Source organism: Cibotium barometz, chromosome 1 (assembly GCF_041138505.1).
Source record: "Cibotium barometz isolate CiBa-2024 chromosome 1, ASM4113850v1, whole genome shotgun sequence".
In the NCBI taxonomy this organism is placed as follows: Eukaryota; Viridiplantae; Streptophyta; class Polypodiopsida; order Cyatheales; family Cibotiaceae; genus Cibotium; species Cibotium barometz.
Window position 1 is genome coordinate 82619328 of NC_141046.1, and position 26993 is coordinate 82646320.

Sequence of the window (26993 nt, forward strand, 5' to 3'; positions counted from 1 at the left end):
TGAAACATTGGAAACATTTCCTGTATGGCCGTGACTTCGAGGTTCGCACTGACCATTAGGCATTGCGCTGGATTCAGACGATGCCAAGTGCACAGTGGAGTGATCGACAACACCGCTGGAGTCAGATATTCCAGCAGTTCGGTGGTATGATTGAGTACCTTCCAGGAAAGGCCAATCCAGTGGCCGATGCTTTGAGCAAGAAGGGACAAGTATCTGCGATTCAAACCACTAGACTTGACCTTGTTGGTACAGGACTAGAAGACATGAAGCACACGTATGCGGATTCCGAGGAATTCGGTACGCAGTGGGAACACGCATTGGATGCCGTAGGACCATGCCATTTTCTGATACGCGATGGTTGGCTTTTCTACAAAGGTCGACTATGTGTCGTGAAATCATTCCGGGCAGCTCTTCTCCATGATGCCCATGACGCCATTACAGGTGGTCATAGGGGCATGAATTCGACTCTGGAGAAATTAGAACGGCAATACTATTGGCCAAAGATGAGGCGCGATGTGTTTACATATGTACAACGCTGTGACATTTGTCAAAAGGTGAAAGCTCCTTGTGGAAAGAAGATAGGGTTGTTACACCCTTTGCCAATTCCTGAGGGTCCTTTCCAGGACATTTCGATGGACTTCGTCACAAATCTGCCTCCCAGTCCGAGTAAGCGTAATACACAGTGTTTAACTATTGTTGATAGGTTCAGCAAATTTGTTATGCTTATTCCTTGTAGGGCTAATGTGACCGCCGAGGATGTTGCCCAGCTATTCATTCGGCATTGGTACCCCATTGGCGGGATTCCTAGGACCATAGTGTCAGACCGAGATGCCAAGTTTACCAGTCATTTTTGGAGGGCATTGTTTGATAATTTTGGTACTAAGTTGAATTTTTCCAGTGCATTCCACCCACAGACAGATGGCCAGACAGAGATATACAACCAGTTGGCCTTTGATGTGCTGAAGTGTTATGTCCACGATCAGCAAGGTAAGTGGGAATCGTTTTTGCCTTTAGTTCAAGCTGTTTTGAATGACTCTTTTTCTTCAGCTATTGGCAGGACTCCATATGAGGCAGCGTTTGGAAGGCCTTTCCAGTCGTTGTTAACCAGGACTTTGTCTTCAGTACCGGAGGCGAACAGAGTGACGGAGTCTTACCAGGAGATCCTAGAGTCCGTTAAAGACAGATTGGCTAAAGCGCAAGAGGCCTACACTCGACAGGCCAATAAAGACCGAAGGGACATGAAGTTTTCGGAAGGGGATTGGGTGTATCTTCGGATCATGAAGCAAAGATTGAAGCAGGTGGGCAAGCGATGCCCAAAGTTGTCTTTTAGAAGCTTCGGACCATTTCCCATCCGGAAAAAGATTAATGAGGTGTCTATGCAATTAAAGCTACCTCCGAGTTGGACTATGCACGATGTATTTCATGTCAGTTGGTTAAAGCCATATGCAGGTCCACCCCCTTCAGAGGTCAAAGACGAAGCGGAACCAAACATTGTTGATGAAGCAGAAGTAATGGTTCGAGAACAGATCCTTCTGCACCGTTTCAAGCATGGCTCAGGCCGAAGACTACGACAGTTCCTCACGAAGTTTCAGGACCGAGGAACTCATGAAGCGGTATGGCTCGACAAAGAATTTTTCGAAGACTATCCGGCATTATTGACGGATTATTTGGAGGCTATGCAGCTTCCGTCAAGTTAAGCAGAAGGGGATGTCTCGTGCATCCCGCACTTGGATGCCACGTAGACATTTCTGTACAGAAGGTGCAGGACCTAGGATGGTGAACTGGTCCCATGTGAGCCCAGTCCGGGACGAGTCAGCCAGGGATCCATCTCAGTCGTTCGAGGTCAGGTGTGCACTGTCCTGCACATGAAGCAGCAGTCCGCGCTGTGAGTCTCCCTCTGGAATGATGTCAGATGTTCTGTGTATCTGGTTTGCAACTGGATGCTAGACCTCTGTAGGCATGTAGGTTTGCATGTAGAGATGGGGCCAGCCCATAGGGCTACCCCAGTGCGAAGATTTGCACTTGCACTCTTAGTGTGGGCATGGGGGAGGTGTAGAACCACCCCCAAGGGGCCAGGAGGGCCCAAGCTGTGCCCACCAGCCATGGCTTGGGCTGGAAGGGCTGTCGGCCAGCCCTAGGGCTGCTGGACAGGCAGCCGACAGGGTTAGAAACCCTACCCAGCAAGTCGGCCAGGTGTAGGGGGCAGTCCCACACCCATGCGCATGGTGCCCAGCAGCCTGGAAACTGTCCAGCAGGCAGGCGTAGAGTGGCCAGCATTTATTATAGTGTGAAAGCATTTTATTGAATAAGACCCAGTCGTGGAGCTTCATGAAGCTGGCCGACTGGATGCTGAAGGGAGTATAAATACTCCAGCCCATAATCATTGAAGGCATCTCACAATTCACCAAGTGCATCAAGCAAACAAGGGCCAGGACAGCCAAGAGATTGCTAACGCAAAGGGGTGAAGGACTGAAGGTCAAGGGCAGGTTTTCCAGCCAAGAAAAGGTCAAGTTTCTGTATTTGTTTTCAGATTTACATCATTCTAATAAAGCAAATACACCATCCGTGGTGGGGGCCCTACAGAGGGTAATTGGGACCCAATACTGTGTCCTCTCCAGCTCCCCTTTCTCTCTCTTTTTTTCTGCACATCTCCTTTCAGTTTGTGCGTTAATTCCGTCGCGAAAAGAGTGCTGATTTCTGAGTTTTGAAGTACCGATCCTTCTCCGAAGCTTCCGCATATTACACATCCCCTTCTGCTAAACCTGATGACGGGATTCCAACCTTTGACCGTGGATGACAGCCATCATCCCCTGGCTCCACATATGGTCTCCCAAACTTGTCATCCTTCCCTTCTTGGCAACCTTTTCACTGAAAACCTTGCCTTAGGTCTTTGAATCCACTCCAAATTTGATGTAGAAATTTGTTCATCTGCCTTCTTCTTGAAACTGATCATGGCACCCTTGGCTCCACCCCTTGGATGAACTTCATCCCTTGGAGTGCTCCATAAAAGCTTCTCGGGAAGCCCCAATTGGCTACCTCATATGAAACCCTCCTCTTGGGTTTTGCTTGACACCAACCAGCTTTTGGGGGTCTTGACACATGCTTGAGTTTCTCTCCTTGGACCTGTGCACTTCTTTTGGGATACTAACAGCACTTATCATAGTTGAGCATGATGCTCTGATACCAATGTCACCATTAAGGAACGCAGATTTTACATCCATTTCATACACTGGCCACCTCTGAGAAGAAGCAAGGGCAAGAACGGTCCGAATCGTGGTCATCCGTGCTGTCGGTGCAAAGGTATCCTCATAGTCGATGCTTGGCCGCTGAGCATAACCTTTAGCCACAAGTCTGGTGTTGTGTTTGTCCACCGACCCATCTGACGCATATTTGGTCTTAAAGACCCATTTGACACCAATGACTGACTGTTTCGACGGCCTTGGTAGTACCAACTCCCATGTTTTGTTCTTCTGATGGCATCAAGTTCCACCTGCATGGCTTTCCTCCAAGTATCCTGTGAAAGGGCTTCCTTAACGGAAGTGGGCTCCTTGTCTCGCATAATACGAGACATCAAAGCATAGTTTACCTGAAGAAGCTCCGCTGTATTGCTTTTGTCGCGGACTCTGTGCAATCTTCGCGGGCTCTGTGCAATCTTCGAGGGCCGTCCTCTGTGGTCCACTCGGAGGGTAACTTCGTGGCACCTGACTCCCGAAGGGTGTCCAACAACCACCTGGGTACTCGAATAGATCGTGGAGCCTCCCGCCGTTGCGGGGGCTCTACTCCAGCTGCGGGCTCAACCTCCTGTACTGACTGAGGCTGATCAACTGGAACAATGGTCTGGGAATCATCATCAGACTCTTCTGGATCTCCAAGAAGTGGCGGCTCCTCGACAATGGATACCTGAACATGCTCATCAAAAACCACATCCCGGTTGATCTCATTCCTATCTGGATCATACAATCTGTATCCCTTGGAAAGAGAATTATACCCCACAAATATAAGCTTGCGAGATTTGGAGTCAAGTTTTTCCCTCTGCTTCTTCGGAATATGTACATACGCATCACTCCCAAAAACACGAAGTGCGAGACATCAGGTTTCCTGCCAAAGTATGACTCAAATGGAGTCATATTAGGTACTGAAGTTGTTGGAGACCGGTTGAGGGTATGGACAGCCGTTGCCATAGCCTCTCCCCAAAGTGGACGAGGAAGATCACGATGCTCCAGCATGGTCGTTGCCATCTCCACCACAGTCCTGTTTTTGTGTTCTACAGCTCCATTCTCTGAAGGCGATCCTGTATTGGCCAGTTTCCTCTTGATGCCATGATCTGCACAAAATCTGAGAAATACATTCGAGGAGAATTCACCCCCTTTGTCAGCCCTGAGAGTCTCTACCTGCAATCGAGACTCTTTTTCCACCATCACGTGCCAATCCTTGAACCGTGCAAAAGCTTGGTCCTTCTGTGAAAGAAAGTAGACCCACGTGAATCTGGTACAATCATAAACAAGCAGCATGAAATAGAGAGATCCTCCCAATGATGGTGTCAGAATGCGCAGCGGAAGACTAACGCACATAGGAGACGCATCACCATCGAGCACCACGAACACCCCCAACGGGCATTGCAGCATCCCTTCACCAGGCTCCCATCTCCCGGTGAGCTGCCTCCCAAAACACTGGCCGGAGGAGATGATTATGACAAGGTGCCACTCTAGCCTATATATGGCTCTTCAAGGCACCTTCTAGCCATAGATCACACGCTCGAAATCGCCAACCTTCCAACACCCTCCCTCGATTCGAGGCTCCGCAAGCCACCGAGGCGCGAGGGGGCCGCCCAGGACCACAAGCGCCTGAGCCGCCCAGGACTACACACGCCCGGGCTGTGATACCATGTCAAAATACGCATCGGAGATGATAACCAAATTTGAGACCACAAGAGCAAGTAGAGTGCAGAAAATAGACAGCACAAGAGGAGGAGAGAGATAGGAGTGTAACTCTTCTCTATACACAAGATCCCGCAATGAAAAGATGATACAAAGAAGTGGGGGGCCATGGGGCCATTTTATATGGCCCCATGAGTGCAGTCGGCCAGTAGAAGGGCAGCCGACAGCATGCTAAAGTCACCCGACCAGCATTTACTCCAGTTGGCCAGCATGCATACACGTGTGAAGTGGCCGGTAGACAGTAGTTGGCCAGCATCTGGACCTTCCTGCCAGCACAAGGTAGCCTCTCACACCATGAAAAAATGGGGAAAAAAATACGGGGAGTGAGGAAAAATGAGAAAACACCTATACAAGGCGGGCACACCCACAACAGAGGCCCTGGTGTCTGATAAAGACAGGAGATGACTTCTAACAGCGGCGTCATCAACAGCAAAAACCCCCAGAGCCTCGTCACCTTGAAGCCTCTACATCAACATCTTCTCTCATGGCAGAACCTGTCGACATACCAGCCCCTTCGAAATGGCAGCCAGCTTTGCAGCAACTTCAGCAGTTCCAACAGCAACTCCAGGAGTCTATGGCATCCTTGGCTTTGTAGATCCAACAGCTCCATACGGATTGCCACTCCTACATGAGTTCCGTACCAGCAGCAGATGTTTCAGCAACTACCAGCAGACGCAGACGTCATTCCTTCTGAGGTAGAAGGCGACGACCTTAAAACTCTTTATCATCTTTTACAAGCCAGTAAAACAAAGAAATTGGAAATTAAACCCCCTGACTCTTATGGTGGTCAGCGCAATAAGCGCATGTTAGACCAATGGCTCTACAAACTGCGGTTATACTTCGAAACCATGACCCTTTTGATTCCAAAAAGGTGATTTTTGTGGTATCCCTCCTCAAAGACACAGCTATATTGTGGTGGCAATGATGACAGCACGTCGGAAAATCGGTTACAACGTGGGAAAAATTTGAGCGGGTCCTCCGTAAGCAGTTCATACCTGCCAATGCGGATTTCCAAGCCCGTACTCGCTTACGCCATTTGGACCAAATTGGTTCCTTGGCCTCTTATGTCTCCCAGTTCACCAACTTGATACTGGAGATTGACTCTTTGTCCCCAGCGGATGAACTTCATGCCTTCGTTGAAGGTCTTAACCCCACACTACGTGCCGATGTTCAGAAATATAACCCTGTTGATCTTGCCGATGCCATATGATACGCCGAGCGCGTTGCAGACATTAATTCTCGAAATTCGGCCTCTTTCGGTCGAGCTAATGCCTTTCAGAAAGCCAAAGATAGTTGTAGAGAATCTTCTGGTACTTCTACCTCCCGGCCTAATCCCCAATGGAATAATTCTCAACACCCTCGCCGATCAGAAGGATCGTCCTCTTTGGTTTCGACGTTCTCAATCCTTCCAACCACATAGTTCGGATCATGGACAGGACCAAGGACGTGACCAATCTCGCAATCCTCGTCCTTCCACTGTTCCTTCTGGGCGGGATCAACAAAAGGCAAGATTGTGCACAATTTGTAATGGACCTCATCGTTGGTTTGAGTGCCCCAAAAGACCAACCCATCGACAGAATTCTAATGCTGAACCCTCCACTTTGAGGAGAAAACCCTAGTTGCTGACAAAGGAAAGCGTGCAGTTAATCACCATGCTATTGCACATGCTTCAGTGTCATGTGCATGAATGTGCCATGAACATTTCTCAGAGATTCTCCAGCAGAGGTAACCAGAAAAAAGACCATTAGAGCTTGGATTATGGAGCACAGGGTGCAGATTGGCTAGGGCAGACTTGGAGAGGACCTGAGGATGTTGTCGGCTGACTACAGGACCTGTCGGCTGCATGGTGGAGGGAGGCGCTTCAACGTTGGTTTTATTTGGTCCAGTCGCCTGGCCGACTGCTGGTCGGCCAGTGCTTCATATTTCCCAAGGGCCTATAAAAGGCACCCAAGGCTTGTTATTGTAACCATTCAATCCTCTAGGGATTGGGTCTTAGGGGTCCAAGTAGGGACCAGATTTTAGGGTGTTTACCACCTTTTATGAAGGCAGCCTAGGGCTGTAGCAAAGTATCCTTTTTGTACTATATGAAATATATTGAATTTTCGAGCACATCTCTCTCTCTCTACTCTCTCTCTATATCTGCGTTTTGCATCAGCATGTTGCTAGGAGTGTTTAGGGCTGAAAGAAGACTCCCAGAGCTTCCGTGTGTTACATTGGTATCAGAGCATCAGGCTCAGCAAAGCTAAACACTGAATCAGTCCCATATGACGGTGTACAGGTCCAAGGTACAGGAAAGTACACGGATACGAAGCCCAAGGCAACGAGCACAGAACCCGGAAGAACTCCCAGGAGGTTTGTTGGTGGTGTTCCACAAAGCCAAAGGGGATGGCAGTCCTGTGAGCCAGATAGGTTCTCGGGCAACGGTCCCAAGGGAGGTTTATCCTCCAAGGGTGATGTGAGAGTGCCAGACTCATTTCTCAGGAATGAAGACCAAGACGGTGTTCAGAGTCAGGGCAGGAATGGATTGTGGACTAGATGGAACAGATGCATAGATCTTCGTTTGAGACAGTGGTTTGGAGAACAGGCCAGGATTTCAGAAAAAAGGGTTGCCAGGGATGGATGGATGACAGAGGGACTTCAAGAAAAAGAATGGGATGATGACAGTCATCTAAGAACAGGTTGAAATTCCGTCATCAAGTTTAGCAGAGGGGGATGTCATGTGCGTGAATGTGCCATGAACATTTCTCAGAGATTCTCCAGCAGAGGTAACCAAAAAAAGACCATTAGAGCTTGGATTATGGAGCACAGGGTGCAGATTGGCTAGGGTAGACTTGGAGAGGACCAGAGGATGCTGTTGGCTGACTGCAGGACCTGTCGGCTGCATGGTGGAGGGCAAGCGCTTCAGCGTTGGTTTTATTTGGTCCAGTCGCTTGGCCGACTGCTGGTCGGCAAGCGCTTCATATTTCCCAAGGACCTATAAAAGGCACCCAAGGCTTGTTATTGTAACCATTCAATCCTCTAGGGATTGGGTCTTAGGGGTCCAAGTAGGGACTAGATTTTAGGGTGTTTACCACCTTTTATGAAGGCAGCCTAGGGCTGTAGCAAAGTACCCTTTTTGTACTATATGAAATATACTGAATTTTCGAGCACATCTCTCTCTCTCTCTCTCTCTCTACTCTCTCTCTATATCTGCGTTTTGCATCAGCATGTCGCCAGGAGTGTTTAGGACTGAAAGAAGACTCCCAGAGCTTCTGCGTGTTACATTCAGTGATTACCGCTACTGCCACAGCACAAGCTACCTCTTCACCGTTGCCCCAGCGGTCTGCTCAGGTTTTGGTTCTTCAAGGCTCTATTTCCAGTCACCCTATTCAGGTGCTCATTGACAGTGGGTGTTCTCATAACTTTGTGGGAACCACCTTGACTCAGAGATTGAAGATTTGGACTTCTCCAAGTGCTGTTGTTTATGAGGTAGAGCTTGCCGATGGTTCCACATCCTTGTGTAACATCGTTGCCAAACACACCTCCTTTCGAATTTAGCACTATCGTGACAAATTGGATTTCCAAGTCATGAATTTGGCACTTGTATCAATATGATTCCCTGATCAGTTTCCAGAACCATTCCATACAATTTGCTCAAAATGATATGCTTGTGGCACTCGAAGGAATCAGAGACCAACCTTCTCCACCAACCCTTTCAGCTCTTCAAGTGAAACGGTGGGTCCGCAAGAGTGGTTGTTTCTCAGCACTTTTAATGGTCTATTCAGCAAACGATCCTCCCGAGGACATAGATACAAAGGTGGTGTACCGCAGGCAACCTTTCTTTGCTCCATACTTGGATCTTTTTCCTCAGGAGCTTCTTGCGGTTCTCCCACCTCGGCGACTAGTCGACCATGCTATTGATATCCTTCCTGGCAGTGCTCCACCTACTCGTGCTCCAGATCGAGTTTCTTTTACGGAATCTCAGGAGATACAGCGACAACTTACTGAACTTTTGGAGAAAGGACATATTCGACCAAGCAAAAGCCCTTTTGGAGCTCCAATACTTTTGGTGAAAGAGAAGGATAAGTCTATGCGCCTTTTGCATCGACTATCGTGTCCTTAATAAGTTGACTATCAAGAATAAGTATCCTCTTCCGCGCATTGATGAATTGTTTGATCAATTGCTCCATGCAAAGGTCTTCTCCAAAATTGATCTTAAGTCTGGATATCATTAGATTCGCATTCGCGAAGGTGATGCATATAAGACAACTTTTCATACAAAATATGGTCATTACGAGTACCTGGTCATGCCATTCGGATTAACCAATGGCCATGCAACATTTATGAGTCTGATGAATGATCTTTTTCGTCCTTTTCTGGACAAGTTCGTCATTATCTATCTTGACGATATCTTGGTGTTGAGTCGTAATATGGACGAACACAAGGCACATCTTAAGATCGTTTTCCAGGTGCTTCGTGACAATGCTCTTTATATTAATCTAGCCAAAAGTGAATTCTTGAAGACATCCTTGGAGTACCTTGGACATGTTTTTTCAGCAGACGGTATGTCCGTGGATCCAAAGAAAATACAGGTTATTGTCAATTGGCCAACTCCCACAAACATCCATGATGTTCGTTCTTTTTTGAGACTTGCCAACTTCTATCACACAAAGATTCATCGATTTTCCGAAATAGCTGCTCCTCTCACAGAACTTCTAAAGTCCGCCCCTGCATTCAAATGGACTGAAGCCGCAACACAAGTTTTTGAAAATTTAAAGACAGCTTTGACGACGACTCCTGTCATGGCTATTCCTGACCCTACTCCCCCCTTTTGTCAAAACCCCATAGGATCTCCTCGTAGAACGTTCTTGGTACGAGACTCGAAACCTGTAAACAAACCAAACAAACAAGAAGGGGGTGCAGGCCTGACTCACCTCCCAACCACGATAGCCGTGGGCAAGCCCACAAGACTTGGCTATCCCCACCGAGCCACGAGCTGAGCTAACTAGATGGACGTACCGACCAATCTCTACCTCATGACGTCCCATACCGCCACGAAGCTACCCTTGCGGGCCTCGATGCTTCATGCTGGCCTCGGCTGCATGAAGTAGGTGCACGTCTGCACTAGATCCAGGCTCCTGACCATAGAGCTCTCACAAAGACATGCGAGACTCTATATGACAAATGACTAACCTTGGCCGCCCTTTTATAGGCTCTTGGCCGGTTCATCGAGCGTCCACACTTGGGCGCCCGTCCGTCCATAATTGGGTGCTCGCCCGTTAGTCTATCCCTAACTCAGCTCGCCAATTAGCCTGCCTAGCTCCAAGCTTTCGCAAACCTCGAAGCTAGTCTTGTGTGTGTGTAGCACACGGTAGATACACACTATGCACATGACATACTCTCCTTCCTCTAAGAGCTCACTCCTGAGGTCACTAAAAATCTAGGGTAATCTCTCTGAAGAGTAGTCAATGTCTCCCAAGTAGCGTCCTCCTCAACACGATCCTTCCACTTGGGGGTGCAGGCCTGACTCACCTCCCAACCACGACAGCCGTGGGCAAGCCCACAAGACTTGGCTGTCCCCACCGAGCCACGAGCTGAGCTAACTAGATGGACGTACCGACCAATCTCTACCTCATGACGTCCCATACCACCATGAAGCTACCCTTGCGGGCCTCGAGACTGCTGCCGGCCTTGGCTACATGAAGCAGGTGCACGTTTGCACTAGATCCAGGCTCTTGACCATAGAGCACTAACAAAGACACGCGAGACTCTATACGACTAATGACTAACCTTGGCCACCCTTTTATAGGCTCTTGGCCGGTCATCGAGCGTCCACACTTGGGCGCCCGCCCGTCCATACTTGGGTGCCCGCGTGTTAGTCTATCCCTAACTCAGCTCACCAATCAGCCTACCTAGCTGCAAGCTTCCCCAAACCTCGAAGCTAGTCTTGTGTGCTTGTAGCACACGGTAGATACACACTGTGCACATGACACCTTTGATGTTTACACGGATGCTTCTGATATTGCCACTGGTGCCGTCTTGCAACAAGGACGTGCTATTGCGTTTGACAGTCATAAGTACTCTGCAATTCAAGTAAGATACCCGGTATATGGCAAGGAATTTTTTACTATTGTTCATGCTTATCGTGCATGGAAACATTATCTCCTTGGTGCGGAATCAGTGGTGAAAACAGATCATCATTCTTTGAAATATATCTTCACGCAGCCAGTTATGAATGCTAGGCAAGTGTGTTGGGTCGAATTCTTAGCCAATTTTCATATGACAATTGAGTATGTTCCTGGTCTTACCAATGTGGTTGCGGATGCCCTCAGTCGTATGCTGCCAGCTTCGGTCTTGGCTATTTCTACAGTTGAAATGGATATACCTCAAAGTTTCAAGGACCGTTATATTCAAAAGATCGTGATTTTGGAAATGTATTTCGAATTCTCAATTCTTAGAATGCAACTCCTTCCGACTTGAAGATTTATGGAGCATATACAATAGTGGATGGTTTATTATATTATCAGGACTTTAATTGTGTACCTCATGATACTCATGTTTGAAGAGTATTGGTGAAAGAACATCATGAGGTCACTTATGCTGCACACCTAGGCATCAACAAGACATATCGTCTTTTGACAGCTACATACTATTGGCCTCAAATGAAGCAAGATGTTATTAAGTTTGTTACAGCATGTCTCTCGTGTCAACGTATGAAAGCTAGCAGACAAGTTCCAGCTAGTCTTCTTCAATCACTTCCAGTTCCCAATGAACGTTGGGAAAGTATTAGTTTGGATTTTATCACTTCATTGCCACGTTCTTCTAAAGGCAATACACAGATTCTTGTGGTGGTTGACATATTTTCTAAAATGGCACATTTCATTCCGTGCAAGAAAGCAGTCTAGGCTTCAGATATTGTAGTACTGTTCATACAGTATATCTTTAAACTTCATGGATTGCCAAAATCTATAGTTTCTGATTGAGATCCAAAGTTTATAGGACATTTTTGGACTTCGCTATTCAAGTCTCTTGATACAAATTTTCTCTTTAGCTTTGCTTATCATCCACAGATAGATGGACAAACGGAACGAGTTAATTAGATTCTGGAAGAAATGTTGCATCATTATGTTCAGTCTCGATTAGCTTCATGGGAAGAATATTTACCTTTGGTGGAATTTGCTTATAATAATTCTTATCATTCAGCTATTGGAATGACACCTTTTCAAGCAGCTTATGGCCATACTCCCCCTATTCCTGCCAACTTTGTTCTTCAACATAAAGTGGCTTTAGTAGACCAACTCATTCAGGAAATGCAAGATATTTTATTACAGATTAAGAATAAGATGGTCAGCGTCCAAGAGCAATATCAGCGCACAGCTAATAAGCGGCGGCGTCACATTGAATTTCAAGGAGAAGACTTGGTATTATTATATATTGCCCCTCATCGATACAGGACAGTGAAATCAGTCTTCCCAAAGCTTCGCCCAAGATATTATGGACCCTTTCGTATTATTAAGAAGAACTCATCTCTGAGTTATAAGTTGGAGTTACCGCCTTCTTGGGGTAGAATTCATCAAACTTTCTATATTTCTTGGCTCAAGAAGTTTGTGGACGGTGATTTTCCAATTTTAGATATTTTGGATTATGTTCCAGAAATCGAAGATGAACACATACTCTTAATTCCAGAGACAATTCTTGATGTTAGACATAAAGAAACACGACATAAGCTCACTACAGAATTTTTGGTTAAATGGAGAGACCTTGATGATTCCGACTCTACTTGGCAAAGTGATGAAGACTTACAGGAATATCCAGAACTTCTTCGGGAATTCTTTCAAAGACAACCATATCTTCTTAGTCGGAGTCTTATTTTAAGTGGGAGGGAATGTCACGATTGTGACTAACTCTCTTAATCTCTCCTTAATTACTCCTTAATCCCTTATTAACTGAAAGAACACCTACGAAGGGTCACACCCTTACACATGGGTCACTATCAAAGGACATGTCTATTCATTAAAAGACACACCCCTAAGTCCAAAGGACATAACCATTGATTCAAGAGCCACACCCCTTCCCAGGGATGTGTCTCTTCACTTGTACCCTTTCGGCCTCTATTTAAGAAAGGCCCCTGTCTCAATGCAAACAACTCAGTCCTTTCTTGCAGTATTTATCTTATGTTCATTAATTAAGTCTTAATCATGTTAATAAAGCTATAAAAGCTTTACAGCTCGAGCAGATGTTATGAGGAGGCATGCAACCCAGGCAGTTGATATGAGAGGGCATGTAGCCTGAGGAAATGATGTACATGGGCATGCCGCATGAGGGAATGATGTATACCGACATGCAGTCCGAGCAGATGATGAAGGGTTTTCAGCCCATGTGAGAGATGTGGAAGGCATAAATACATTGTCGGTGATATCTCCACCTTCTAGGTATGTTCTTGCTCCCAGAGTTCCATCCCGAGTAGAGGGTTTTGCACGGAAAAACAGCCCTAGATGTAGGCATTGCCTCCATCGTAGACATGTCGAAGGGGATGATGAACAAGAGCGACGAGATGCTTGACACATCAAGAAGGCCAAAGAGTTCAAGTCGGGGGACAAGGACCATCAAATTCTAGAGCTATAATGGAAAGCTGGACACCACTAGCGCTCTTGCATTCATAAGGCAATTTGAAATAGCCTTTTGCACTGAGGACTTCATAGAGAAATCTATGCTCAGGCATGTAGGAATGCATCTTAAAGAGACTGCGAGTGATTGGTGGATAGCAAAGCTCTTGGACAGAACAACTGCTCGTACGTGGAGTACCTTCAAGGAGCAATTCTATGATCAGTTTCTTTCTTCCCACTTCGAAAAAGATGTACAAAAGGAATGGGATTGGGTGACACAGGATGAAGGCGAGTCCGTGTCCTCATATGTCTCAAAGTTTTGGCGGATTCTTCTCAAGGTCACACCTTTCATGACGATTAGTGAGGATGAGAAGAAAAGAAAATTTGAGTTAGGGCTGCAATGAATCATTCAGAAGAGCATACAGTGTATCCTCACAACACTTTATAGGAGCTGATATATTTAGCTACTATTTTGGAGGAATTGCATGACAAGGGAGCATCAAAAAGGCAAGAATTCAGCTCATACAAGGGAAAATTCAGATTTGAAAATGAGCAAAAAAAGGGTGGATAGCCACCCAAGTTTATGTCCAATGAGTCCAAGGATGCAAAAGGGGGCTCTGAAAAGAAGCCGGGGGGTAAGAAGGATGACCCTAAGCCGTCCAGACACCATATCTTTGATTGCATGAAAGAGGGGGAATGCTTCTTATGTGGTGGTAAGGATCACATGAAATCTCAATGCCCCTAGAATGCCAAAAGGAGTAATGTGTAGGATGCAAAACCAAGTGTGAATGTTATACCCGATATACAGGGCAATATTGCACATGAATCAAAGAGTAGAATTTTATGCAAGGCTTGGGGCAAGTTGAAGGATCAAACAACTTTTTTCCTTTTTGATTATGCCTCTACAGATAACTTTATATCCATTCAGATGGCTACTGCTCTTGAGCTAAAGCTCGAGGAATTGGACATGGATTTTCATGTAGTCACTTCCATCATCGGGAAGCTTCGCATATAGATTCAAGGATATTTGGATCATGAAGACTTCCTGGTAGCACTGCTTACGGGATGTGATGCCTTGGCACTATCGTTTGGATCCCAAGATTTTGCACAAAGATGAGAAAGTAAATTTTACTCAATAGGGCTCGGGAAGTTTGTATTGATGCAGGTACTACTGGGAGTACCATACCCGTTGTAAGCCATATTTCTATTTCCAAGGCAATAAAGAAATCAGCTTGTTCTTACTTGGTCTTTGTACATGATAATGTGGAACATGATTCTGTAACTCCCATAGATCAAGATTCAAGTGATTATGCTGATTGTTTTGTTGACTCCCTTCTTGGACAGTTACCCTCAGAGAGGCCAGAGGATCATTGTATTGACATAGTTCCTGGTAGCTCCCCTCCTAACCAATCTCCTTATAGGGTGAGTGTTGTCCAACAGGAGAGAATTATAACTCAAGTGAATGATCTTTTTGAGAAAGGGTTGATTAGACCAAGTTTTTTGCCTTATTTCTCTCCAATACTACTTGTTTAGAAAAAGGATGGTTCATACATAATGTGTGTTGATTACAGGGCCCTTAACAAGATAACCATCAAGAACAGGTTTTCGATTCCTAGAATCGATGATATTCTTGACAAGCTTGAGAGAGCTGCTTGTTTTAGTCGCATTGATCTTAAGAGTGGCTACCATCATATTAGAGTGGTACCTCAAGATGTACACAAAACTGCTTTCAGGACATCATTTGGGTGGTGCATTTTGGTCTTACAAATGCTCCCGCCACTTTCAATAGAACGATGGATAGAATTTTTAGACCTCACCACAAGTTCACAGGAACTTTCGTTGATGATATTATTATCTTTTCAAAGAGTGAGGTTGAGCATATGGAACATCTTGCCATTGTTTTTAAAGAGCTTAGGAAACACAAACTTTTCATCAATGGAAAGAAGAGTGAATTCTTTTTGTCAGAGATCCATTATTTGGGGCATATTGTTTCAGAAGACGGTGTATGCATGGATCTCGCAAAGATTCAAGCTATAAGGACTGACCAGAGCTTCAAAATGTTCATCAAGTTAGGAGCGTCATTGGTATCGTCGATTTATTCGACACTTTACTTTCTTGGCTTCTTCGTTGCATGATTTAACGAAGAAGAAAACTGTATATCGTTGGTCTGATTCAGAAAGAGCAGCTTTCCAAAAGTTGAAGGACGCCATCATCTCAGGACTTGTTCTTATTATTCCAGACTTGCATAGACCTTTTGTGGTCGAGTGTGATGCATGTGGAGATTGTTTGGGGGCTGTTTTGAATCAAGAGAGGCATGTAGTAGCCTTTGAAATCTGCCGCTTGCAACATGCAGAATTGTAATCGTTGTCTCCTGCCTCACGGAAATGTCGCCCTCTCCACCTCCTCCTTCACGACTTCAGCCCTGATTGTTTTTGCTATATGCAGGTTTATGAGAAAGAGTTATTGGCCGTTATTAATGCCCTACAAACATGGAAACATTATCTTTTGGGGATTGAATTTATGGTTTAAACTGATCATCAGAGTTTATGGCACTTTCTCACACAACCTAAACTCTCAGAAAAGCATCTAAGGTGGGCAAATTTCTTGTCCATGTTTCATTTTCAGATTTTGCATACTTCAGGCAAGAAGAATTTGGTAGGAGATGCCTTGTCACGTAGGCCTCAAGTGCATGCCGTGACTACCACTTATCATCAGGATTTGTCAAGGATGCGGGATATGTACACTTTGGACACAGATTGTCAGATTTGGATTGACTTGAATGGTGGTACTGCTATCAAATCTTATTCGATACGAGATGGTTTTCTAATGATGCAAAACCGCATTTGTGTGGTCCAAGAGTTGCGCCAAAAGGTTATGGAAGAGTGTCATGCTTCTCTATATGTAGGTCATCGTGGTATTTTGGCTACTACACAGGCTTTAGAACGATATTCTTTTGGCCAGCTTTACGCAGGGATATTGAAACTTATGTTCGTGAGTGCTTGGTGTGTCAGAAAGTCAAATTTGATAGGCACAAGACCCTTGGTTTGCTTCAACCTTCACCCATTCCACAGGAACCATGGGAAAGCATTGCCATGGATTTCATTATGGATTTGCCGAGATCATTACATGATAATGATGTTGTATGGACTATCATTGATCGCTTTAGCAAACAGGCACATTTTATTCTTGTGAGGAAAGCAATCAAGCCAAAGCACATGGCAAAGTTGTTCTTGGCTCAGATTTTCAAACATCATGGCATGCCACAAATCTATTGTGGGGGATAGAGATCCTCGGACCACTAGTTTATTTTGGCGGGCATTGTTTGATAACATGGGCACAAAGCGGAATTTTTCATCAGCCTATTATCCTCAAACGGATGCTCAGAGTGAGATCGCAAATTCAGTCGTACTTGATTTGCTGAAGTGTTATTTATTTAATAAGAAAACAGATTGGCAAAAATACTTGTCCTTGTTGAGTTTGCATACAATAATACTGTGCATTCTGCAACTAACAAGGCTCCTTTTGAGATAGTTTATGGCAATGTGGTACTATCACCTATCTTACAAACAAAAGATGGAATCTTTGCAGCAGATGAGTATGTCCGAGATTTGGATACTGCGTTTGAACTTTGCACAGGTTTGGATAGCCATAGAATGCACCCTGTGGACATGTATGTGCACACCTGTTTGGGACTGATAGGTGGTCTACATGTGTTTTACAGGTGGTAAGTGTCCTTGAAAACTCAATTTATAGCTTTATGATTTCATATACTAATATTTATTGATGCAGGTTCACACTCACTTATAAGTGACCGGACAAACTTATAAGTTATTCACACTGGGGAAAGGACTATTTTAATACATGTGGCACTCAAAGACCAGGCACCGGACAAATTATGGGCTAAAGGCTTGTAGGCGCCCCATCTTGGACCTAAAAAGCAGACACTTGAGTTACTATTGGAGGACAAGCTCTGTTATTGGAGGAAACTCGAGTTTGGGCTGATGCACATGCTTTCCTGGTGCATGGAGGGCTGGCCGACCTGATCTGGAGCTACTTGCTGCCGCTAACCATCGCGTCGGGATATCAACCAAGTGGAAGGAGGGTGCTGGTCGATTACACTAGAGGCTTTTCTGGTGCTGGCCGGCTGCTAACAGCCCTTGCAAAGCTGTTGGTCGACTCATCTGTGGACACCAGAAAGCTGGTCAACTTGTGTGAAGACCACCCTTTGCTGGTCGATTGTCTTCTGGCATGTAAACCTCTGCTGCTTGACTTTTCTTGAGGCTTTCTAAGAGCTGGTCGATTGCTGAAACAGCCCCTCTAGGCTGGTCGATTTGCTCTGTGGGCGTGATAGGTGGAACATGGAGTTATAGGGCTGTCTTGGGCTGATGTGGGAATGCTGTGGGCTGTCCATGGTTGTCTTGCATGTGCTCTAAGCCGGGAAAGCTCTTTGGTTCTGTGAACAAACACCGAATTCAACATATGTTTTGCTTTTGTTTTCATCTTGTGCTAGAAGAATCAAGTGCTAGCCAGTGGAGAATCCCTGGGCACCCACAAGGTTGTATCTGAAGCAGACTCCTTTTTGGTAATCTAACCATAAAGGAGGGGGTGGAGGGAGGTCAGCCCATCTTTTGGCCCCTAGTGTGGTGTACTCTGTAGAGTTGTCTACCTTTCTCTCTCTTAGCTGGCATGTTCATGTGTTTGATCAGTTTTCATGATTGATAAGATTTTCGTCTTACAGCTTCGCCTCCGTTACGCACTATGGGATCATCTTCTATGTTGTATCCTCCAATGATTTCCTATTGTTTCACGAGTTGACAAAACTGTTAGACATCATCCCCTACTTGCTGGCTTCCTATTTTGGTGTCCTAATTTAGCCTCTAGGGCTGACCATGTTAGTCAGAGGGGCTGGTCACCCCTCACTCATATTTTACCCATATTTATTCCCCATTTTATGGTCTTGGGATTTTCCCCCCCGTCGTGGAGGTATTTATCACTAGTCGGCTGCCTTCATGTAGAGGTATATATAGCCGGCATGCCTCCCTCATATTTTACTGCTTGCATTGCTTGCCTAGCTTGTCTAGCTGTAGTCCCTCACTTACGAGGTCCTCCCCTCTTGCTTGGGACATGTATTCCTTTTGATGATGATATTGAGAGCAGGTTCTCACCTGTGTTTCCTCTCCATCTTTCTCTCTCTCTCTCCCTCCTGTGTTTCCACTTTCCCTTCTTCCGCTGCACATTCTATCTTGGTATCAGAGCGCCGGTGATTGTCAGCGTTGGATGCTCCCTCCTATACCTCTTCATATCTGCGTTTTTTTCGCCCCTGGACAAACCTGCGTTTTTGCGTTTTCAGCAAGGACAGCAGCACATAGGTTGCTGCATTTTTCTTCAGGTGGCTGTCTACAGCAGTTTGCAGCAGTTCTCAGCGTTCATACCCCCCCTGTAGTGCTGGTCGCCTGTTTTGTACAGGCCAGCAGGAGCATGTTTGCTGTTTTTTTTCTACAGGTTTTTGATGCTGATTTGCTGATCTGAGGCTTGGGTGTACCTATTTCTTCTGCGTTTCCAGATTCAGCCCGTTCTACAGTCCCTTTTACCTCTGCGTTTTTCAGGTTTGCAGCCATGGTTGCTGCGTTTTTTTTGAACCGATCTAGCTGGTAGCTCTACCTTCAACTGGGCTTCATCTGTTGGACCTGAAGGTACCTTCTCTTCAGCGTTTTTCCTCATAGGAGGTGTGGACACTGGTTGGCCTGAATTTTCAGGTTTGTAGCCCTTGTTTGGCTGCATTTTCTTCTCTAGTGGACACGGATCACTTGCAGAGGGGGTTTCTTGATTGGATTGTGGCTTTGGAGGCAGTTTGGTACTTGAGGAGGATTCTGAATTTCAGATTTCAGTCAGCGTTTTGCTGATTTTGGAGCATCTATCCCTGTGTTTTGTTCCTGGCCTACACGGTTTCCCGGTTTCTACATGTTCCTTGCCTTCTGTTGGCGGTGGAGTGCTATTTTTGCTGGATAGCAGTGTTTTGGTTGCGTTTTGCTTCCCATAGGAGTTTTCTACACTCAGAGGGGGCCTTTCTCCAGCTACTTCACTTGAGGATCAGTTTCGGGAGCTGTGCTGTACCTGTGGAGACATTCTTCTTTGACAGGAGTTTACAGTTATTTGGAGGAGAGCAGTGATCTTTTCAGAGATCCTGAGCAGAGTTTATTTTGTCCGAGCTTGTGTTCTTTGCAGTATTTGCAGAACAAGGAGGGTGTTTTGCCCTTTTGCGGTGTGATCCTTTCACATTGATTTTTTATCTATTGCTGATTCTAGGGATCTGGTTCTACTTTTGGAACAGTCTTTTGCTATCTGTGATGCTTTTGAGGACTTTGTTGCCACTGCAGTTTATATTGCTGCTTCCCTTCCTCATTGTGAGGAGTCTACCTCTGCCTCTCTTTGTGATGCTTCTGAGGATGCCCCTCCCCCTGCAAGTTCTGATGGCTTGTTGTTTTGGAGGATGGTTTTTTGGACCCGGTGGGATGCTTTGGATCTGTGGTTGCTAACCGTGCCTGGGGCACAGTGGTACTTCCAGAGTTTTTTGGATTTGGATCAGAATCAGGTTGGGCTTGTACTAGTCCGACGATATCATTTTTCAGAGGGGGATGTGGAGTCCTTTCATCTTGTGATGCCTACCTCAGTGGCGTGTACTTATGTACAGCATTGGGCAACTCATGTTATGGAGTTTGAGCAGATGGACCCCATATTTTCTACAGAGTCTTTACATCTTGCGATGCCGACCTTTTCAGAGAATGCTTTTATACCGCATTTGGCTACTCTTGGTACAGAGTTGGAGCATATTGACTCTATTTCTTTTGAGGGTTCCAGTGAGGAGCACCTTGCTTCTCCCAGGATTGATTTTATACAGGATCTGATCTTGGTTGGTTATGAGGTTTTTCATACTTTCTCCAGGCTGGATACACGACATTTGACTTCGGGGAGTGTTCTTACACTTGGGTTTGGAACCATTATTTGGAGCAGCATGTTGCAGCCTATATGGTTGTTTTCTTCCAGAGGAACGGTGTACCTTGCAGCTTGTTCTGTTGCTTTTGCCGCTGAGTTGCTGAGGAGATTGCTTGTGGAGCTTTCTTGGTACCTGTTTGTGCAGTCTTTCATCTTTGATCGAGGACGGCGTCTCTGGCTTCTTGGAGTTTGCTCAGCATCCGGTGCTGAGAGGGGGTGTTAGACATCATCCCCTACTTGCTGGCTTCCTATTTTGGTGTCCTATTTTAGCCTCTAGGGCTGACCATGTTAGTCAGAGGGGCTGGTCACCCCTCACTCATATTTTACCCATATTTATTCCCCATTTTATGGTCTTGGGATTTTCCCCAGTCTTGGAGGTATTTATCACTAGTCGGCTGCCTTCATGTAGAGGTATATATAGCTGGCATGCCTCCCTCATATTTTACTGCTTGCATTGCTTGCCTAGCTTGTCTAGCTTGTCTAGCTGCAGTCCCTCACTTACGAGGTTCTCCCCTCTTGCTTGGGACATGTATTCCTTTTGATGATGATATTGAGAACAGGTTCTCACCTGTGTTTCCTCTCCATCTTTCTCTCTCTCTCTCTCCCTCCTGTGTTTCCACTTTCCCTTCTTCTGCTGCACATTCTATCAAAAACGAATGTTGGGAGCAAAAACTCGAGTGTTGTCAATAAAAATCATAACAAAATACTCTTCATAAGCTCGCGTCCAGATTATCGATCATTCATCCTCCAGTTTGTTGTTGAAGATCCGCAGTAATGTTTGGAATAGATTTGAATTTTGTTGCGATATAGAAGCTTGTTGGAGACACTATGTCCTAAGTCCTAGGAGTTCTAACGGCTGATGAGGATCATGAGGAGATGTCTGAGTTAGAATAAATTTTTCACATTGAAATGACTCGGACATCTTCTCATGATTCTCATTCGTCAGAACTTCTACGCCTTATGGTGGAGTGTCTCCGACTAGCTTCTATATCGGAACGAAATTCAAATTTATTTCAGACATTACTATAGATCTTTAACAACAACAAATCAGAGGATGAATGGTTGAAAATCTAGACGCGAGATCACGAAGAGTGACCGATGAAGACTTTCTCACTCATTTAGATTATCTTAAATCTCACTTACCACTTGAAAAGATATTTGTCTCAGATCATATACATGTTCTTAGAGGAATATAAAATGTCTTACAGTTTAAATTATAATAATTTTCACATTTCATTTTGTAGCAAACAAATTCTCCATTAAAGGTGATATTCTCTTACTTCAATATCAATAGTAGTTACTTTCAACTCTACATTCTGTTGCTAAGTTTTATTTGAACATTTGCTATTCAAATCTATTGAAATTGCAATTACTCAAATAATTGCTATTGAAATTGCAATTCAAATCTATTGAAATTGCAAGTTTTATTTGAACATTTTCTATTTAAATCTATTGAAATTGCAATTACTCAAATAATTTACATGTAAATGTTATTTTTCTTGCTTTCAAACATTTGATTCTAACATGCAACTTTTCTCTTTTTTTTATATAAAGTAAATAGATTTTCGCTTGTCAAATATGCTTTTGGAGTATTAACTCCTTTTGCCAAGCCTTTCATTTACGATATATCTCTCAAATAACAAGGTTATGCACTAGACACAGTATTTACAGGTGCAGGTACGTATAAATTTACATCTGCAAATAGTTTTATATTTGCTATTGAATTTTGGTCGTATTGGGATCATTTCGACGCACTCTTCTTGCATATCTAGTCTACGATGGTCCCTCATTGTTAGACGAAGATTCCCAGATTATAGAACTTGAAATTATTTTAGATAGCCAACAGATGAAAAGAGGAGGAAATATTTATCACAGATATTTCGTGAAGTATAAAGGTTATCCCATTGAAGAGGCTCAATGGCTCCCTAATCATACCCTCGTTGCGTATTTATCCTTGATTGTATCTTGTATCCATGATTATTTTTTATTTTGTGACAAGTGAGGACAATTGCTTCTTACTCCCGGGACATGTTATGAGGAGTAAATTCATGGAATTTAATATTCTCACGTTCTCATTATTTTATAAATTTTTCTAGATTGGAATGCCTTTCTAAATCCGGGCGTTCGTGGCTTACTTTACGCGTATGTGTGTGATTCCGTACATGCATGAGAGTATGGATTGCATCGTCTTGATTTATTGAGTTTTGTATGGTTATTTGCATTTTAATCAATTAATTTATTATTTGATTGTCATAGTTGATATAAGTGCAGATCCTTGGATTGGATAATGGAGGCGTGCTGGTGGGGGTCAGGAAGATTTTGAGACACTCGACTTTAGGTGTCGGCCGATTATCATTATTTGATTTTGTGCAACATGTGCCATTTATTTCATTTTGAGGTGGGGTTCATATTTATTGTCAACGGATATATTTATTTAGACACGTGGAAGCTCTTTTATGCATATTTAATTTTACAAGAGATGTATACACTTCTATGATTTGAGGTGTACACTTATTTTGAGTAGTTTGGTTTCCACGTTCAATAAAGCAAAAGCTATTTTTGTTAAAGTCGACATCTTTGTAAAAGTGGACACTATTTTTAGTCCCATAAGTTATTTCAAGCAATATGATTAAAATACATCAAGAGGAAGTGTGGGCTCACTCATGTGTGGAGGCAAATTGGATCCAATCTTGTGTTATGGGTAAATTTTACTCTGTCATATTAATTCTTATTTTGTAATTTATTTTACGGGTCACACAGAGCTTTCGCGCATGTGATATTCCCATTGTCTTTAGTTATAGCAGGTTGATGAGATTGTAACTTAACCGGATAGTTGAACAAAATTGTTAACATGGTGACGTAAGTAAGAAGCAGAGAAGGCACACAACATGGGCGGTCTAGGAACATAGAAGAATGAACAACGCATCGAGGTTTGGGAGGGTGGGTGCAAGGTTCGTAGGTACAGAATGACACAGCAGCTTACAGAGGACGATGGACAGTACGCGGGCCTTGGGCAAGGCAACGCATACAGGCGCTATTGGCAGCGCACATAGGCGCTCTTGGCAGCACACACAAGCAGCAATGTTAAGCTTTTAGCTTAATTAAACATGATTAAAAGATCATAATGCTTAAATACTTGAGTAAACATGAGGTAAAGAGCAAAAAGTTGTGTTGTTGCATTGGGACATAAGGTCTTGTTAAATAGGACGTGTGTAACTCGCGGCAGCGGTGCCCGGGGGACTAGGGCCTTTGACACACTTGTTGATACCATCAATGCATATTAAAACATTTAAACATGGCCACAGCCTTAACACATATCCATCATCACTTTGCATCAAACATAAAGCTGGACAAAACATCCACAAATGCTGAAAATGGAGCTTGCACGTGTGACACCGCATAGAGGCCGGAATGGGCCGACCCCCTCCCTTGGAGTATTTTATTACCCAAGGAGAATAATATCATGTACAAGCTTTGAGGGCCTTACTCTCCCCACGGGAGATGCCGGATTATCCATATACAAATGCCATAACACAGCCCAACACGAGGCAACCAAGCTGGAACATAGGCTGTAGAAATGCCGAGCCAACAATATAATCCATATACCTCCGTGTGGGTACTGATTCTTCCCCAAAAACCACGGGTCTTCATGCAAGAGAGAGGGTACAGCAAGTACAACTCTCTATTCAGCCGGTACAGCAGGTACAATGGCTGGTACAGCCGGTACAGTGGCTGGAACAGCAGGTACGATGGCTGGTACAGCAGGTACAACAAGTACAAAAGCTGGTACAGCCGGTACAATGGGTGGTACAGCAAGTACAGAAGTTGGTACAGCCAATACAAGGGCTGGTACAGCAGGTATAGTGGCTGGTACAACCGGTACGGTGGCTAGTACAGCAGGTACAGCAAGTACAGAAGCTGGTATAGCCGATACAATGGGTGGTATAGCAAGTACAGTAAGTACAAATGCTGGTGCAACAAGTACAATGGCTAGAAATCATAATAAATGATTAAATACCCTTGCCTTCATGTATTTCTTTGCGATGGAAGCCTCCAAAACAGTCCTCAACAGCCGGTATTCTTCATGGGCAGCCTTCAAGTGAGAGAGAAAGAGAGTAGCCATCATTAGGGCAACCTGTAACGGTGGTAGAGGCTAGTGTGGAGCAAGAGAGCCTCCTTTAATGAAAAGAGAGGGCTCCAATTTATAGATTTGGGCCTCCCATGAGCTAAAATGGCAAGAGAAGGCTACAATGACAAGTGGAGAGGCACACAATAGCTGAAGTGACAAGTGTGAGGCCACTTGTCTCACTTTGGTCCACTTTCTTGCCACATGTCCCAATCCAAGAGATGGGTCCTTCCATAAACTTTATCTCTAAAAATATCCCAACTGGTAGACATCATAGGCACTTTGCCAACTCTTGGTATCTGCTCAATTCCAGATGTAATGACGCGAACAGAATTTCCATCAGAGTCGGGCCAAAAATAGCAACTCTCCTAAATTTTAGGAGTGTGGTCCTTTGTATTCTAGGATAATCCCCCATTCCCAAAGCTTGTACTTTCCAAATATTTAAACATCCTGGAGTCCACCAGACCCCTTTCAAACTGGGAAATGTCCAGGCTGGTGACAACGTGAATAGGTATAAATGAAGAGGCATATCCTTGATGAAAGGGTGTGACTCTTGAATATATAGTTATGTTCTTTGGATGTAGAGATGTGTCCTTTGATCAATAGATGTGTCCCATAGATTGTCCTTTGGTGATTATTATAGTCACCAAAAAACCCGTTTTGGTTTGGTGAAACTTGCGAAACGTTTTGTGCAACGTTTCTACAAAACCTTCAAAACCTTTGACAAAACGTTTTGTTCACTTTTAAAAAGTCAAAATTTTTTCGTTTTTTTTCTCCCAAAAAACGCGTGCGACTATCAATTGTCTCCGATTTGCCCGTTGCACACTGCTGTCACTGCCTCACCTTCGCGCGAGTCTGCTATAAGTCTCCACGTTGCTGCGCCCAGGTCCCACATCTACCCACGTTGGAGATCCCAGCGCCCCACATCTGCGCCTTGTGCCGACTGTTGCCCCTGTGCTCCCTAAGCAATGAACACTTGCCACTGCTGACCCCTCTTCTCCTCCTCCTCCTCCTCCTCTTCCTCCTCCCTCTCTTTGCCGTCCTTACCATGATCTTCTCTTTCCTCTCTCCTCTCTCTACTATGTATACATAAATTAAAATTACATATATATATATATATTTCCAAAACTTGCGGTTTTGTAGGTGACGGCGGACGAAACCTTAAAAAAAAAACCTTCAAAACTTGAAACGTTTCAGAACTCAGAAATGTTTCTAGTGACTATGGTGATGATCCATGTGACACTTCATTCCCTCCCACTTAAAATAAGACTCCAGGTAAATAAGAGACTTTTGATGTTGGTAAAGATTCTCATCATTAGGCCATTTATGCTTGTGGTGAAGCTTACATTGAGAAATATTGAAAAAGTTTCCTCTATTGTCTTGCTGTCGTACTTTAAATGCTAAATCCCAAGTTGTAGCATCATTCTTTAATGTCTTCTTCTTTGTTTGCTTCCAAAGGTTGGGCTTGAAGTAAACTTGGCTATGTTGTGGTGTAGAAGAATCTGAAGGTTCAATCATCTCTTTGGATAGTATCTTCTGAAGTGTTCCCCTTAATAGTAGTGAAGTATGTGAAGAAAACAGTATTTTCCCGCCCTAAAAAGGGAATTTTTTGGGTATTTTATATTTTATTTGGAGTTTTTTGTCTTGGCTGTTGGCCTACGCCTTTTTGGGTGACCGACCAGCAAACCCCCCTCCCCCCCTCAGTATATATAGCCTTGCCTATCTTTTATCATTGGTGTACTACATTGTTATATTCGGTACCATCTGGCCCACCCGGGACAACAGCCCACTCTTTGCTACAGGCCACCGTGGGAAAGCAGCCCTCTCTGCTATCATTTGCTGGCGGCCTACATCAGGGCTGACTTCAGCGTTCACATCTGTTGGTACAGGCCGTTTATATCTGAGCCTTACATCGTTTACATCATCCTGTCCTCTTCTTCTGCTATCTTCAGCGTTTACCTCAGGTTGACATCAGCGTTTTACAGCAGTCTTACATTAGACTCACATCAGCCTTACACCGAGCTTATATCGGCACTTACATCAGACTTACTTCTGCACTGTTATCTGCGTTTTACATCAGCATAGATCAGCGCGCCTACATCAGCACTTCATCTGCGTTTTACATCAGCAGACATCAGCGTTTCATCAGGGCTTATATCAGCATTTATATCAGACTTACTTCAGCGCATACATCAGGGCTTACATCAATACTTACATCAGCATATCTTTTGCGTTTTGCCACAGCCCATGGGACAGCAGCCCCCTCTGCTATACATAGAGCATATTAACATTTTTGTCTCAGCTATACATAGAGCATATTAGCATTTTTGTCTCAGCTCTCACCATCGGGAC

At 44.5% G+C, this 26993-nt stretch overlaps 2 protein-coding genes across 3 annotated transcripts in view; both read left to right on the forward strand.

Annotated features, from left to right (window-relative positions):
* The window catches only part of LOC147642515 (autophagy-related protein 2-like), a 51849-nt gene that overhangs the window by 13232 nt on the left and 11624 nt on the right, over nucleotides 1-26993 (forward strand). The window lies entirely within an intron of this gene.
* Nucleotides 633-26929, forward strand: LOC147642516 (uncharacterized). Its single transcript, XM_086807357.1, has 3 exons — nucleotides 633-1298; nucleotides 22787-22891; nucleotides 26594-26929. Exons 1-3 carry the CDS (start codon nucleotides 633-635, stop codon nucleotides 26927-26929), a joined length of 1107 nt encoding a protein of 368 aa, XP_086663483.1.

Bases quoted from the DNA above. Each gene is read 5' to 3' on its own strand.
- LOC147642516 (XM_086807357.1), top strand. From the start codon at position 633: ATGGACTTCGTCACAAATCTGCCTCCCAGTCCGAGTAAGCGTAATACA. The intron at 1,299-22,786 runs GTGGGCAAGCGA...ATATAAGTGCAG, and splicing joins TGAAGCAAAGATTGAAGCAG to ATCCTTGGATTGGATAATGG. The intron at 22,892-26,593 runs GTGCCATTTATT...TGCTATCTTCAG, and splicing joins TATTTGATTTTGTGCAACAT to CGTTTACCTCAGGTTGACAT.